Consider the following 15,837-nt stretch of genomic DNA (forward strand, 5'->3'; position numbering starts at 1 on the left):
GCGCGCTGCATGTGCGCCACTTATCGCAACCAGGGGAATTGGAGTGATCTTTGCAACAAGTACTCCTTAATTAGTTATTTCGGCCTGCTCGAGCCTGGCCCAGCCACAGTGTGGACAGAATGGTCCCCGGCCCATCTTGGGATTTTGAACCAGTTTATAGGCTCAGAAAAAAGTTAAAGCCCAATAACTGCCCTAGAAGTCCCCATAATCCCGTCCCGGCCCATCTCTTTCTAGTAGCCGAAAAACGAATCGAGTTGGGTCGTTCGCCAGTCTCTCCAGCCAGCATCCAGGGACTGAGTCGCTCCCCCAGAAACGTCCGCTCGCCGCACGCCGGACGCCGTCGCTGCCTACCTCGCCATCCCTGGAGGCAGGAGCGGAGGATCCGCCTTCCTCTCCGCCCTGCCCGCCCGGCGCCCGGCGCCAGCGCGCGCCCGCGGCTCCTCGCCCACCGCTCTGCGCCCCTGCCTTGTGCGGCAGCCGGCAGGTGCCCACTGCCTGGCGCCCCGCAAGTCGGCGCTGGCTTCCGAGCCAGCACTCTTCTTATTTCCGATCTGAGGTACACCCCATCCACTGCCCATGGCCCCATTCCCCAATTTTCGATTTAGGGTTAGCAAATTTCTTCAGTACATATACAGATGAATTGATGGACACATATACACATAATTATGCCCAGTCCAATGTCATTATGATTGATAGAAAGCAAAGTATTATTGCATAGTTATTGAAGGATGAAGAGGACTGGAGACATTGCTTCTCTTTTTGGCTATAACGAATGTGGCCGGAGAGCAAACCGAAGAACTTGTGCGTCTGCCAGTTGCCTAGTCACATACATTGAGCGGGATATTTTCTAAAAGGTGAATGGAGATGATATAAATATAATTGAGAATTTCATGGCCACTGAAAAGCGTAGGCCAGAAACATAAGCCTTCTTTGAATTTCTCAAGCTATGTGCTATGTAGGCTTCTTTTATGCAAAACTGGGACTTAGTGAGAATTTTAGTATGTTTGTAAGAACATATCATATTGATCTATTTCTATGTGCTATTGGGAGTTAGTTAGAACATATTCACATGCTAGCTATTCCTTGTTTAGGGTTCGTGCAGATGTTCATCGTCTCTTCGGTGTTATTTGATCTGCTCTGTTCCTGCTTAATATTGGGATCAATGTACTAGTATCAAGAATGTAATGGAAATATGAAATTGCAGTGTCAAAATATATTCAAATGCCATATTTGCTGTCAATTTTTGTAGGAGGACCACCCTGTTTTCAAATCCTAGATCCGCCAGGTGTGCTTGCTCCGCCGTCGGAGACCCGGGGCGACCGCCCCTGTGCTACATCCGCCACTGCCGCCATGAAACTGACCTGCGTGACCACCCCCGGCAGAGGCGGCGGCTACCACTCGCCGGCGAGCCACTTACTGGAGCTGGAGGGGGTCCGCCTCCTCCTAGACTGCCCCGTCGACCTCTCGGCCCTCGCAGCATTCGCCCCAGTGCCACTCGGCGCGGACTCCAATGACGCGGGGAAGCTCATCCGCGCGGTGCCGTACTACTGGTCGCTGGCGGCACCGGCAGCTGCCAAAGCAGGTGGCGTGGATGCTGTGCTTGTGTCGTCTGCCACGGGGATGCTTGGGCTCCCCTTCCTCACCCGGCTCCCAAGCTTCACAAATACCAAGGTGACTGCCATCCCTGCTACTCCTTGATGCATAGCACCCTAGATTGCAAACTGCTATAGTTTAGGCTGCAGCTTTGGTTAGAAATTTGAACGATTGTTGTTTGTCGCCGTAGTGAAGAGGTGTGTTACATGTTTGAAACTGCTGTTAACATGTTAGTGCATGATTTTTGTCCATTCAATAGTTGATAGCTATTCAGATCATCTGGAAGAAGAAGCCTGCTGAATGCAAACAATAGTCTGAAAGACAGATGGGCTAGCTCATTAATTTTTTTCTTTACTTTGCGGATAATTAACCTCCTCAGGGTAGCACTGAGGTGTGTAAAATGGGGAAAACCGGGGCAGAACAATTGGACTTGATGATTTATTTTAAGAAAATAATGAAAACAAGTCCACTCCTGTATGAATACCAAAGGCATGCTCATTGGCTTTTTTTACTCTTGATTGCAGACAATTAATATCCTTAGGTCCCTTTACTACAAAGTGGAACTTAGGGGCTAAACGTCTGGGCATGTTTTTTCTTAAAGCTAGAGTAAGAAATTTTGGTCATATACAATTACCAAGGGATCGAAATATATTATGTTGGCTGTAAAATCTTCTGTGAGACAAAACTTCACCTCCATAGGTAGGTGCTAATGCATACAATGAAATATAGAGCGCAGTTGTTGACTGTCTGTATGAAACTATGAATAGGTTTATGTTACAGAGTTAGCTGCAAGGATTGGAAAGCTAATGATGGGGGAGCTCGTGGAGATGCACTCTGAGTTTGTAAGGTACTACGGGCCAGATACGGATGTGCCACCCAAGTGGATGCAAGGGGAGAAACTCCATAAACTCCTGTCGTCGTTGCAGAATATAGTGATTGAAGATGAGGGAATGGATTTAGCTCCTCTGATGCCCCTTTACAGGTACACAGTATTTAATAGGCCATATACTTGCCGTATTGCATATCGAGTTACCCTTTTACTATAAAGAAATTTATATCTGAAAGCTTCAAAATATACCCAGTTTTCCATATTTATCCTTGACCTTTAGAAATTGTTTCCACTGGTTAATTAAAATTTGATAATCTTAGGGAGTGTGCTAGGAGCAAATAGTATCCATATTTTACTAGTCAAGTAGCAAATTAAGAAGTTTAATAGATACCAAAATTTCATTCATGAATATAGGGTAAGTTTGTAACATATGATAGTTCTTTTTTAACCTGGAGTTACTTGAAATACATACTTGACTCTGTAATTGCATGTACACATCTGATAGGACACAAGTTTATATCCCTAGTAACCTAGCTTGGTGTATGCTTCCATATGCTTAGTATCTCGGTTGCATGCAAATAAAGCTGACTAGACTTTAGTTCTTGCAAGGAAATATGTGAGATTGGACCATATGGTTGCCATTCAATTATATCGACTGCATAGAAGATTCACTACTTAATAATGACATCAACGCTGCTCTATCATCCTGCTTTCTTATCTTAACTGGATTACACCTATTGCAGTGCCCCAAACATAGAAGAATGCATGCGAAAAACCCAGACTGTGAAATACGGAGAGGAGGTTTGCTTCAATGGCATGTTGATGCTGAAAGCCTCTAGCTCTGGCCTGGAGCTTGGCAATTGTGTCTGGTCAATAAAGGGTCCAAGAGCAAGTATTACCTACTTGCCAAGCACCATGTTTGTGTCAGCCCATGCCTTAGATTGCGACTATAACTCTCTGAAGGAAAATGATGTCATTTTGTTTTCAGATTTCTCATCCTTGAATGACATGGATGAGAATAATGAGAATCTGGGTGAGAATGCAATGCTTTGTGATGACTCTGTGTTGAGGTATGCTAGTGTGTCGCTCTTCAGTTTGTATGAATTGCTTATGCGTTAAAAATAACCTTTTGCATTGAATGTTACTTACTATCTTCAAGGGATGGTGGTGTTGATGAGGATGAAGACGTCCAGTGCCTGTCTAAGAATGATGATATTGCAGAGGAGATTGAGAGAATCAGTTTCATATGCTCATGTATATCAGATGCAATTAAATCTGGAGGTTCTGTTTTAATACCAATAGGACGACTTGGGGTTATTCTTTTAATTTTGGAACATATATCAGAAACGTTACTTTCTTCCAACATGAAGGTAATTCTAGCAGTTCTTGACCCATTGTTACTGTATAGTGGACTCTTGTTAATAGTAATGTAAATATATATTTTTATTGTGCTTTGTGTGAGTCAGGCTTTGTAGTAATGTTGTTAATACCAACGGCATATATTTTTACTTAGGATGTGCTTGGTTTTGATAATGGTGAAATGTCCAGTTGACAAGGCCTGACGTGCAGTCAACTGGCTGTAAGATGAATAGATGACTAGCTTTAAAGAGTGTTTAAAGATGCATGTGGTACAAAGAGTGTTTTAGTTCTACACTGTAATCATTTAAATATCAAGCTCCTTTAGTTCTACTATATGAAATATTATGCCCATTCCAAATCACTATATTTTCTCTGCACCACCCGTCTTCTCACATGTTTTGCATCTGTTGTTTTGGGCTGACATTTTTTCCCTGTTTGAGTCAGGTACCCATATTTATGATTTCTGGCGCAGCAGAAAAAATAATATCCTTTACCAATGCTGTGCCAGAATGGCTATGTAAGCCACGCCAAGAAAAGGTCATTCCTTTCTCACTATGGTTGTTTTGACATATGAACTTAATTAACATGGTCTTACTGAAACACTATTTATCCTGCAGCTATTCTCGAGGGAGGAGGAGGCATTATTCGGCCATGTGGAGCTTCTGAAGGAAGGCAGACTATTTCTGTTTCCTCATCTATATTCAAAGGGCCTGCTGTAAGAAGTTTATCAAAATTTTGTTGCTAGTTATTACTTTTTATGACTATACAATGATAGGTAACCTTAAGGTTGTTTAGTTTAGGATCACCAACTTTGACTTTATCATCTCTTTTATACTCTCCTTATAGAAAGCTTGGTACTGGTTGTTTCTTATTTTGGTTTTGGTTGTTTGATAATTTATGGAGGTCCATCAATATCTGGTTGCTACCTTTAGCATAATTTATACTATGACATATCCTGCTTTTGATTCATATGAGCTCACTTGAACAGTTGGATTTCAGTTAATTTTTTTATGCTGTTTCCTGCATTTTCTGCTGTGTAACAACGCTAGAATCCTGTCAGGGCAGCGTGGAAGGAGCCCTGCATTGTATTTTGTCCAGACTGGAGCCTTAGGCACAGCACAGCAGTCCATTTGCTTCGTCGGTGGCATGCAGATAAACGAAATCTTCTTATTTTGGAGGTACACTGTGTCCAATCTTTTCACGGAACCTAGCATAATCTATAACTGCTGTTGGTGGCGCTAAACACATAATTATTTTACGTGCAGGAAGGAGTTGATTCTGAGTTGACTCTTAAGCCTTTCATGCCTGTGGCAATCCAAGTTCTTGAATGTTCTTTCCTTTCTGGAATAAAGTATGTTGAAAATTCAAAAGCTCATGCTTATGTTTCACTAATTCATAGTAGCAAATCAGAATATGTAGACTAAAGGCTCGAGTTTCTTGTTGACAGGGTGCGGAAAGTCAATCCATTGCTGTCAGTTCTCAAACCGAAGCTCGTTCTGGTACGCCATTGCTTATTTTCTGCACCCTTCTGCTGGAGCTACTTTTCTTCGAGCGAGAGTGATCATCTCCTCACGCTCTACTGTACCCTTGCAGTTCCCTGAAGAACTGAAGTTGCGGTGTCCATCAAAGGAGGATGCCCCATGGTCATATCTGTACTACTCCAAGGGCAAAACCATGGAGATCCCAAACATACGGGAAGACTTCGAGGTGGGGCTTCCAACCGATTTTGCCTTTGGGTTGCAGCCTAGGCAGTTGGACAAGGCCATCGCCGTCGCGAGGCTGAGAGCAAAGCTCCATCTCAGCAACGGGCAGTACGTGCTGGTAGCAGCTCCGAAGGATCAGTCCGATCAGTCGATGCGGCAGCTGCTACACTGGGGAGCTGTGGATGCAGCCCGTCTGTTGTCGGCGTTGCAGGAGAAGGGGATCGCCTGTGCTTTCCCTGCAGACGACGATGATAGCTCGGCGGGCTGCGTGCGCTCGATTTTGATCACCAGTCCGGCAGAAGCTCTGGTGAAGATAACATCTGAAAAGACCATGATCTACTGCGACGATGAGAATACAACCAAGCAGATCTATGATGCTCTCAGCAGCGTTTGTAATGGGATCTAGTTGCATGCTACCGCACGGTGAATGGTAGGGACCCATGAAAACTGGGGAGGTGATCTGAAAGGAAAGAGAATCAGATGATGAAGGAATGTGGAATTGCGCAACTGGAAGGTTGGAGTTGGTGGTTTTCTACATTTAGGACCCACATTGGTATCAAGAGAAGAGAAGCAGTTGCACATTTACCAGTTTGATCTCTGATGAAACCGAGGGGCCTCTGAACACGCCTGGCCGACGACCGAGTACGCATCAATGAAGCAGTCGATCTGCGGCGAGGAGGCTCCAGCGGGGGCGACCTGAGAACACATGAGTTGATATTCAATCAAGCGGTTCATATCTCATGTGTTCCCAGCTCGACCCCGCAGGAATTTCCTCGCGTATCCTGCCCTTGTTTACCGTAAAGACGCTCCTGCTCTGCTGACGGAAATATATGGCGGTATATCCTCTTCTTCAGGCTTATTATAACCAAGTCGTAGCGATCGATTCTACTTGTAGCTTTTGGTGGCGCCAAGGGAGGGAGGGAGGGATGTGACGGACGGAGATTGGTGTTGTACTGCACTGCATTTTCAGGCACAAGTGAAGTACTCTAAGTACGTACTAGTACCATTCTCGGTGCGTCCATGTCCGAGATAGCCGGAGAGAGCGAGTACAGCTGGTTGTACACTTGTACTGCAGCCAGAGCCAGCGTTCCTCCTCCGGCACGGCAGTACAGATTGTACTGCAGTCTGCGGCCACCCGTTGTGATTTAGAACCTCCCACTTGCAGCTTTATTTGCGTTCATTGCTGCACTCGTTGTCGTCTCCACGTGCCGGTGCGGCCGATTAGTAGGACCAATCTTCACCCGCCAGCTCTGATTTGGAGTTAATATATACTCCCTCTATTCGGAATTACTTGTTTCGAAAATAGATGTATCTAGAACTAAAATATCTCTAGATACATCCATTTCCGAAACAAGTAATTTCAAACGGAGGGAGTGCCATCCATTGCAAAGTTACCACGGAACGTGTTAATTATCCTATATGATGTGCCTTTCTGTCGGCACAAGGCGACACTGCACAACAAAGAGTAGAAGCATCCACCCACAAAAAAAAGAGAGTAGAAGCATCAGTTATCGGAGGGAGCAAAGAAAATGCATGTGCACCACTGTGGTACAATGCAATGAAAGGCCGAACCGAAATCTACCTTCCTTTTCTAGCGCTCCATATTCCACCTTCCCCGAGCTCCATCGTCGCGTCCTCCCGCTCCGCCGACGCACAAGAGGGGGTGTTGTGTCAAGCCCAGAAATTTGAAGCTCCGAAGAATACGAAGAAAAGAGACTGTTTCACGGTTCATCCCTTTCGGTCACCGTTTCACAACCGCCGACGCCCGTGTCAACGCTAATCTCAGATCGAATGGCCAACCATGCTTGATACAGGTTTGTGCTGATTACTAACGCTTGTCGCCATTGATTGGTGGCCCCGCGACTTTTACTGTTCATCTCAATCTCCACTTTTGTCTTCTAATGGCTATAAGGCATCCACTTCCTTTAAAAAAAACTTGCCCCATCTCATTCATTTAGAATAGGAGACATAGTTTTTAAGTGACACACAAAGGTCGAGCCATGAAGGCCGAAAAGACTAAGAGAAATACTCCTAAAGACTATGATCCTCGAAGGTAAGGAAGCCTCATCACGAAAGACTCTAGCATTCCTCTCATTCCAGATCTCCCAACATACCAACATGGTTAGCAATTTCATCATTCTGCAGTGAGTGCCATAAGACATCAATTACTGTATGGGGTTAAACCCTAGCCGCCACCAACCATGTTTGTGCCTAAGCATTTACCCCTAAGAACGATTAATCCCTAGTCCTTCCCCTTGCTCAAGCTTTCTTTCTCTGAATTTAGTGTCGATTCGGTCTAAATGTTAGTTGGGTCTGTCAGTCTTGTAATTCACTATGCTCCCTAATTTTGGAATCCTTCTATTCAATCAAGGTGTTCAACTTCAGATTTGGCTCACGATTTTGATCGGGTCAAAGATTTCTCAAAGAACTCTCTCATTCAATTGAGTTATTAAATTTTGAATTTGATCACGGTTTTGAATGGGTCAGAGATTTCTCAACCAAGATGTAAAACACATTAGTCCCGCGCACCCTCTCACCATATAAAAAGGCGTTAACATGTGACATTATAGCACAATATAGTACATGCAGTCACTAGCACAAGAAAACTTCCCCACCTAAGCATGTGTTGACTAGCAGATAACACATAATCACACCGAAAGCCCATCAAACACCTACACACTTCATCATATTACCCACACACCAAATCAATCTGTTTTCTTTTATGAAATCACAATAACACCAACAACATAGGGAACCATGCCCAACCCTTCTAGTTATCATAGACTCTCGGTTCTCGGTGTCGCGATGGTTCTCGGGGCATGAAAGGGTTGAAAATTTACACTCAAACAAGTCTACAATGTTCTCATTAGTGTTTTTCCATGGAAGGTTCCAATTTTGTGAAGTCCTTCCGGGTCCCACCTTGAAATTTAGGATGGTCTTTGTGAAATGCGAGAGCATGCAAAGTACAAATATAATAAATGTAAATAAACCTGGAATTTTCTTAGGATACCTTTTTTTAAGTAATGGATTTTTTTTGACAGTACACAGTGGAAGTTTTGAAGTGAAAATGTATTTTTCAGAGGGAAAATTTGAAGTTGAATAGTATTCGTACTATAATCTGGGCTTCGCCAGTGGATTGTCATGTAGCCCAGGCCCCATGCACTCGTCGAAAACATATCCATTTCTGCCAGTGGGCTAAGCCCATGACCCGGCCACACACTCCTCAGATTCCCTCCCCCTTCTCTTCCGCAGCCGGCGATGGCCGCCTCCCGCCGCCTGGCGCGGAAGCTCCCCTCCATCATCTCCAAACACCAGCGCCTCATCTCGCCGGAGATCGAAATCCTAGAGGAGACCCCCGAAATCTCCACCTCGCCCGCCTCCATCCCCCTCGACCCCTCCCTGCCGCTCCTCCCGCTCGCCGTCTCCCACCTCTCGCCGCCGAGCCCCCTCCCGGCTCTCCCCGCCGCGCACGCCTCCTCCCCCGCGGCGCTCCTCCGCCTCCTGCGCCGCGCGCGGCACCACCCGCGCCTCGCGCCGCTCGACCTCCACCTCCTCCTCGCGGCCGCCGACGCCTCCTCGGCCTTCCGCCCCGACCACCGCCTCACCAGCCTCCTCGCCGCGCGCCTCGCGGCCTCCCGCCGCCTCCCCTCGCTGCGGCTCCTCCTCCAGCTCGTCCTCTCCCGCCCCTGCCCCTGCGCCGACGACTCCATCTTCGCCTGCCCCGACCTCCTCCCCACCTTCCGCAAGGCCATCCTCGCCTTCGCCACCTCCGGCGACATCCCCGCGGCGTCCGAGGCCCTGGCGTCCCTCCGCCGCGCCGCGGACTCGCCCCTCCCCGCCGAGTTCTACAACATCATCCTCCACGCCCTCGCCCGTCTCCACCGCCACGACGACGCCATCCGCTTCTACGGCGAGATGACCAGCGTCCACCGCGTCGCCCCTGATGCCTACACCTTCAACATACTCATCAACAGCTCCTGCCGTGTCGAAGGCGTTGATGCCGCCATGCGGTGGTTTGAGGAGATGCGGCACCGGAGCTGTGCGCCGACTGATGTGAGCTTCAATACTCTTATGCGCGGGTTCTTCAGAGAAGGAAGGTACAAGGAAGGCCTTAAGGTTGCTCACGAGATGCTGCAGCTTGGGGCCGGGCTGTCGGTTGCTTCCATGGAGATTTTGATAGGTGGGTTGTGCGGTGGAGGCGACGCTTTGAAGGCAGCAGAGGTGTTTGCAGAGTTTTTGGTGGATGCGGTGGTGCCGGAAGGGTTTGATTGCTTGGATCTGGTTGAATCCCTATGCCATGTTGGAAGGGTGGACAAAGCAGTGGAAATAGTGGAGATGGTATTGGAGAGGAACGGGGCATGCTGCTTAAGTGTCCCTGCTGGCGTAACGGTTCTGGATTGCTTGATGAAGGTGGGGAAGCTGGATGATGTGTGCCGATTGATGGGAAGGATGGTTGGGGAGGGGATTGTACCAGATACCATATCTTGTAACTGTATCTTCGAGGCACTTTGTGAAGCTGGGCGGACTTCTGATGCAAACTTGCTGAGGATTTTGGCTAAGGAGAAGGGTTTTCAGGCTGATGGTGTGACTTATAGCATGCTGGTGCAGGGGTTTGGTAGGCAGGGCAGGGTGAAGGAAGGCGAGGCTGTGTTGGATGAAATGCTTGATTTAGGGTTTATACGTAACATTGTGGCTTACAATAGGCTTCTTGTTAGCTTACACGTGCGGAGATCTTTGCAATAACAAGTGAACTCCTCTAGGCATGTGTATGCTCCAAACATTTTTTGGCCACATGGAAGCATCAAACTGCAAGATGTCAGAGAGTTGGTGCTTAGAATTCATGTGCACAGACTTTTGGAGGAACATAAAACAAAACAAGGGATAGTCGGATAGATGTCAGTTGAGATGAGCGGTGGTCACAATTGCACTGACAGAAGTTGCGAAATTCCAGCGATTCAAATGAGGTATTGTTTTGATTATGCCCTTTAGTTCGAACATTAGTCTTGATTTTGTTGTCTGCACACATTGTTGCTTCTTAGTTAAAGTACCATTAGTCATTGTCTTGGACTCATGATACCTGTAAGCAGATATGTAATTCACTGATTTGTTCGTCCTCCTACGGGATCTATATTTACTTTGTTCGTCAAGGATGCAATCAGCCAACCCGCCAAGCCTGCATATAGCTATACCGTTTTCTGGAACGGATATAGAACTATACTTAAAGTCAACTTAGTGCAATTCCCCATTTGAAATTAACATAAGGTTAGCTTTAGGTATACTTAAATGTGGGCTTTGCGGGTTGCCTTCTTGCATTTGTAATTATCACTTGCTTGGACTCCTAGTAAGCAAGATACAAAACGGTTTGGGTCTTCTTGGGTGTTTCTCCTCTCGATTCTGGTAAATTATCAATTGATGTCCTAGTTAAGGAATAGCTAGCCTCACACATACTTGCAATAGTTCTGGATCTGACAAGTCACAACCTCCATCAGTGGGAACCCATGTTTTCTTGTATTGATTTAATCAGTATCTTTTATTTATTTATAACTTTGGTTGGTTGCAATGTTGTATCAGTGCTGCCCATTGGTCAGTCGACACTTCAAATGTTGTATCAGTGCTGCCCATTTGTGTGACGTATTGTGCTGTTTGAACTGTACAGTGTTTGAGTGCATGTTTTGCTCATTTCTTTAGAGTCTAATTAATTCATCTTTGTTTACCAGGTTTGAAGGCCTCCCTGTTTGAACTGTACAGGATCATGTTTTTGTATAGCATTTTCCTAATATCTCTCAGACCAAGTGGTACTAAGATCTTGTTGATAGAAAATGCCTCGTGCCATCTGGTGATTTGACATCTGTACAGTTAGCGGGATTGAATGATTTTGCAGGGGAGCTACCTTAACATTCTCGTCCCTTATGTCCAGTGCCCAGATATTGTAGGTTTCTGGTATCAACTACTGGAGAGTTATGATATTTGGACATTAGACAGGAAAGGTAACCATAAGGCAGAGATGAATAGTCTCGTTAAGGAGCTATCTTACTGTAACTCCCCGGTCTGCATGAGTTAGAGCGCTATAATACCTGGAGATTGTAGACATAGGAAAGATGTATGGCATCTTCCAAAGGTCACATATCCCTTGGCTTCTAGCATTCAATCGATCATGAAACTTATAGGATGACACACTATACAAGAAGATCATTTCCCGGGCCTGTAAAGCATACTGGAAGATAAGCTTCTCAGCATGTTACAGAAGCTGATGGGTTGTTTCCCTTTCAAACATAACCAGGATATGGTGATTGGCAAGTCTGGTAAGGTTAGTGATCCTGTTTAAGCACTCCAAGGAATAGCTGGGAAGTCAGGGGAACTACTATTACATGCAAATAAATCACTGCTTCTGCTTATTTGTCTCCCCATCTACTTCAATATATTTTATGGATCTTGCCCAACTGGAAAACTTGTTGTTTTCCTATTATTGAAGATAAATATTGTATCATACTACCATGAACCAATTTGTTTTTAATGCTAATGCCCTTTTAGTGACACTATCTATGAAACATTTCAAGTGACAGTACCCACACAGTTTCCAAACATGTCAGTTGGGTTCTCTAATGACAGCGACCACATTGTTATCATTGTATTTGCTCTCCAAACTGGCTGTTTAGAACAAACTCGCTGGACATGCTTTTCTTTGACCCCAGCCAAAAATCATTTTACAGTACCAAATATTTTTGGGATGTCTATTCTATTTTTTCTTCTTAGTTAGCTATTTTTCTCCTTTTTGTGGGCACAAGCAGCTGCCAATGATGCCCGAATTGCTGCTCTAGGAGGCTAGGAGCAATGTTCTTAAGTCGTGGATATGGAATTGGTAACTTATTGTCTTCAACATATATTAGATATCAACCAATATATTGGGTGATACGTTCAAGTATCAGAGTTCAAAAGTTATTTATAATTTCAACTTAAGCAATGACTTCCAAGTGTCACCCTGATAGTGACACATGCATACATCATGCAGTTTGTAGTTTCCTGTTGTCATGGGGACTATAAAAATACTACAGTACGTAGCATGTATCTTTTCCTTAATCTGAACTAAAAGTACGCCATTTACAGAGAATGTGCCATTTGTTAACCACGAGATCCGCCATACGACCACTGTAATGGACGGCTGGCCGGCCAGCTTCAGAGTCTTTATATCCTCTGCGGCAGTGAAGCACAACTCGTACCAAGCCATCATGAAGCATCTGCATTCTGTATGCTTTCTCCTACTGCCTTACACCTGCCTCCTACTATGCGCTGAGATCACTCCAGTGAAGGCCGACACCCGGCGTGAAGCTGAAGCACTTGTGAATTGGAAGGCTAGCTTGGCTGATGCCGATGAGTCCCTTGGGCCATGGTCGATGGCCAACTCCACCAGCCTTTGCAGGTGGACGCACATCACCTGCGACACGGCCGGGCACATCATAGAGCTCAACCTTGACAGGGCAAGTCTGAACGGCACACTTGACAAGTTAGACTTCTCAGTCTTTCCCCACTTGAGGAGACTCCTCCTGTCCTATAATGATCTGTACAGTACAATTCCAGCAGGGATTGGGAATCTGACAAGCTTGGTCGAGTTGGACATCAGTTGGAACCAGTATCTGAGGGGCAACATTCCACGCAGCATTGGCCAGCTGAAGCACCTTGCTGTACTTCGAATGCCTGGGTTTGAGGCTCAGCGGCGTGCTGCCTGAAGAGATAGCTAACTTGACGAGCTTGGAGGAGCTTGACCTTGAGAGTGCAAGTCTGAACGGCACACTTGACCAGCTCGACTTCTCAGCCTTTCCCCACCTGAGGAAACTCATCTTGGTCCAGAATGATCTGCACGGTACAATTCCAGCAGGGATTGGCAATCTGACAAGCTTGGTCGAGTTGGACATCAGCCGGAACAGGGGTTTGAGGGGCACCATTCCACACAGCATTGCCCAGCTGAAGCACCTTGCGGTACTACTAATGCCTGGTTTTGGCCTCAATGGCGTGCTACCTGAAGAGATTGCTAACTTGACGAGCTTGGTGGACCTCGATCTGGACTCGGTTAATTTGACTGGATCAATCCCACCAACCATTGGGCTGCTCGTGAAGCTCCAGTGGCTGAGCCTGTGAAAGAATAATCTGACAGGGAGCATCCCGCTGGAGATTGGAAACATGACAGAACTGGAGATCATATACTTATCATACAACTATTTGGAAGGGCAGCTACCAGATACCATATCTCGTTTGACAAATCTCCGGGATTTGGATCTGGCAAGGAACCAGCTCGGAGGCCATATCTTCCCCGAGCTTGGGAATAGCAGCCACTTAGAGATGATCAATATTGCAAGTAACAACTTCTCCGGGGTGTTCCCATCATCCGTTTGCGACGGAGGAACACTGGCTTTGGCCTGGGCTAGATACAATGGATTTACAAGCATTCGCCAGCAGACCTTCCAAAACTGCACAACCCTGTTGGTCATTGACTTGGTGGCAAACAATATTGTTGCAGAAATAAGTGACTATTTTGGTGACCTTCCACTTCTAGGAAAGCTTCAGGTGTTAGCTTTCAGTCAAAACCAGCTGTATGGCACACTTCTGACAGACCAAGGCGAGGTATTTATTTGCAACCATTCTCGTTTATACTACGTGGACCTATCACACAATTCCTTACATGGTGGTCTCTCCAAGTGTTTCTGGGAGATGCCACGTGTGACATTCATGGATCTGTCCAGCAACTCTTTCAGCGGTGTAGTTCCATTTTCAAGGACATGTGAAGATACTCTTAAGTATCTACACCTGGCCAATAACCATTTCGAAGGAGCCTTTCCTTTGGCTCTTAAGAAATGCAAAAACCTTACCACTTTAGACCTCGGAGGCAATAATTTCTCAGGTACAATACCATCTTGGATAAGCAGGAGTTTACCTGGACTCAAATTTCTTCGTCTGTCAACGAATATGTTTGAAGGTGTCATACCTCCCCAGATATTACACTTTCAGAAACTCTGGCTATTGGATTTGTCAAGAAATAAGCTCACAGGACCCGTTCCAGGTGATTTTACGAATTTTACTGGCATGGCACATGAACATGAACAGGAATCCTTTGGAGGAGACGTGTACCAATTTGATGCACCACAAATGCAAATAGTGTGGAAGAATGTGGAATATTTATACATTACTGCGAGAGCACGCATGGTTGGTATCGACTTGTCTGGAAACTTTCTATCACAGGAAATCCCGAAAGGGCTCACAACCCTTCTTGGACTCAGGTACCTGAACTTATCAGGAAATCATCTGTCAGGCTATATTCCTGAAGACATTGGCAATCTGGTACTGCTGGAATCCTTGGACCTTTCTCGGAACCAACTTAGGGGAGAAATTCCTCAAGGCTTTGCAGATTTGAAGAGCATAAGCGCTCTGAACCTCTCAACCAACATGTTATCAGGGAGGATACCTATGGGTGATCAGCTGCGGACACTTGATGACCCGTCAATATACAGCAATAATCTTGGGTTATGCGGGTTTCCGTTGGAAGACTGCGTAAGCTCGTCAACACCGACGCAACCTGAAACGAGTCTGGATGAAGATAGAGAGGCGCTGTGGTTTTACTGCTTTGTGGCTGCTGGGTTTATCTCTGGGTTCTGGCTATACTTGGGCTTCTTGTTTCGCAGCGAGACATGGAGATATTCATTCTATCAGTATGTGGACAACATGCAAGCGAAGGTGACCAAGAATATACGAAGCTGCATTTCGTGCTTCCAGGTTAAAGGGCCTGAATGATGAAGTGTGTCGCTTCTTGTTGAAGTAATTAATGGTGTATGGCGTCCTATATCGAGCATGTGTGTAATATTTCCCTTCCTTTGTTAGTACGTACTTGCCAGTAATTTGATGTTATTCAAGTTTTGTGGCGCTGAAACCTACTGGTTTCAGATTTGATTGTTTGGTACCTAAGGCTATTTGGAGTGAAGTAAATGAGTTATCTGAAATCAGTTACGTAGTCATAATTCTGAATCTGTAGCTTGTTTTTTGGTTAGTAACACTTGGCATGCTGTTTTGAGCACTTCTTTGCGCAACCATTTTGTGGGGTTTCTGGAAACATAAGAGTGTTATTTGTTTTAGCTCCCAACACACGTATCAATACCAAGCAGACGGTCATCAATTATGAATTTGGTTAAAGAAACTGAAGCGTAATATTTCAAATTTGCTGGCTGCTCATCAATCTGATCAACCAAAGCAGAATGCTGTGCTGTCAGCATTTCTGCAGATGAAGCACTAGTACGGTAGAAGCACCGGTGAAGATAGCATCTGAAAATACTATGATTGTAATAACCCTGTTGGCTCTGGTGAATTGCC

The 15,837-nt window shown here is 45.6% G+C and overlaps 3 protein-coding genes and 1 pseudogene across 4 annotated transcripts; all 4 read left to right on the forward strand.

The window, feature by feature from the left end:
• Nucleotides 1-226: 226 nt before the first annotated feature.
• On the forward strand, nucleotides 227-6,343 carry LOC125545662 (integrator complex subunit 9). 2 transcript variants are annotated; one of them, XM_048709683.1, is made up of 11 exons: nucleotides 227-556; nucleotides 1,250-1,671; nucleotides 2,361-2,575; nucleotides 3,166-3,492; nucleotides 3,582-3,792; nucleotides 4,226-4,318; nucleotides 4,399-4,496; nucleotides 4,842-4,959; nucleotides 5,047-5,132; nucleotides 5,229-5,280; nucleotides 5,375-6,343. In XM_048709683.1, exons 2-11 carry the CDS (start codon nucleotides 1,351-1,353, stop codon nucleotides 5,888-5,890), a joined length of 2,037 nt encoding a protein of 678 aa, XP_048565640.1. In that variant the 5' UTR covers nucleotides 227-556; nucleotides 1,250-1,350; the 3' UTR covers nucleotides 5,891-6,343. The 2 variants fall into 2 exon arrangements, with proteins under 2 accessions (XP_048565640.1, XP_048565641.1); XM_048709684.1 differs by lacking the exon at nucleotides 227-556 and having other exon boundaries at nucleotides 1,541-1,671; nucleotides 2,374-2,575.
• A 2,328-nt stretch (nucleotides 6,344-8,671) lies between these two features.
• Nucleotides 8,672-11,444, forward strand: LOC125545664 (pentatricopeptide repeat-containing protein At2g36240-like). The gene is made up of 2 exons (XM_048709685.1): nucleotides 8,672-10,448; nucleotides 11,202-11,444. Exon 1 carries the CDS (start codon nucleotides 8,743-8,745, stop codon nucleotides 10,225-10,227), a length of 1,485 nt encoding a protein of 494 aa, XP_048565642.1. The 5' UTR covers nucleotides 8,672-8,742; the 3' UTR covers nucleotides 10,228-10,448; nucleotides 11,202-11,444.
• A 209-nt stretch (nucleotides 11,445-11,653) lies between these two features.
• LOC125545665 (LRR receptor-like serine/threonine-protein kinase FEI 1) lies at nucleotides 11,654-15,485 on the forward strand. Its single transcript, XM_048709686.1, has 2 exons — nucleotides 11,654-11,786; nucleotides 12,589-15,485. Exons 1-2 carry the CDS (start codon nucleotides 11,720-11,722, stop codon nucleotides 13,206-13,208), a joined length of 687 nt encoding a protein of 228 aa, XP_048565643.1. The 5' UTR covers nucleotides 11,654-11,719; the 3' UTR covers nucleotides 13,209-15,485.
• On the forward strand, nucleotides 13,231-15,517 carry LOC125547101 (annotated as a pseudogene).
• The last annotated feature ends 320 nt before the right edge of the window (nucleotides 15,518-15,837 follow it).

Source organism: Triticum urartu, chromosome 3, assembly GCF_003073215.2.
Source record: "Triticum urartu cultivar G1812 chromosome 3, Tu2.1, whole genome shotgun sequence".
NCBI classification, from domain to species: Eukaryota; Viridiplantae; Streptophyta; class Magnoliopsida; order Poales; family Poaceae; genus Triticum; species Triticum urartu.

Coding starts and splice junctions, on each gene's coding strand:
- LOC125545662 (XM_048709683.1), top strand. CDS start 1,351: ATGAAACTGACCTGCGTGACCACCCCCGGCAGAGGCGGCGGCTACCAC. Junction 1,672..2,360: donor CAAGCTTCACAAATACCAAG/GTGACTGCCATC, acceptor AACTATGAATAG/GTTTATGTTACAGAGTTAGC. Junction 4,497..4,841: donor CTATATTCAAAGGGCCTGCT/GTAAGAAGTTTA, acceptor GAATCCTGTCAG/GGCAGCGTGGAAGGAGCCCT.
- LOC125545664 (XM_048709685.1), top strand. CDS start 8,743: ATGGCCGCCTCCCGCCGCCTGGCGCGGAAGCTCCCCTCCATCATCTCC.
- LOC125545665 (XM_048709686.1), top strand. CDS start 11,720: ATGTTACAGAAGCTGATGGGTTGTTTCCCTTTCAAACATAACCAGGAT. Junction 11,787..12,588: donor TATGGTGATTGGCAAGTCTG/GTAAGGTTAGTG, acceptor CGCCATTTACAG/AGAATGTGCCATTTGTTAAC.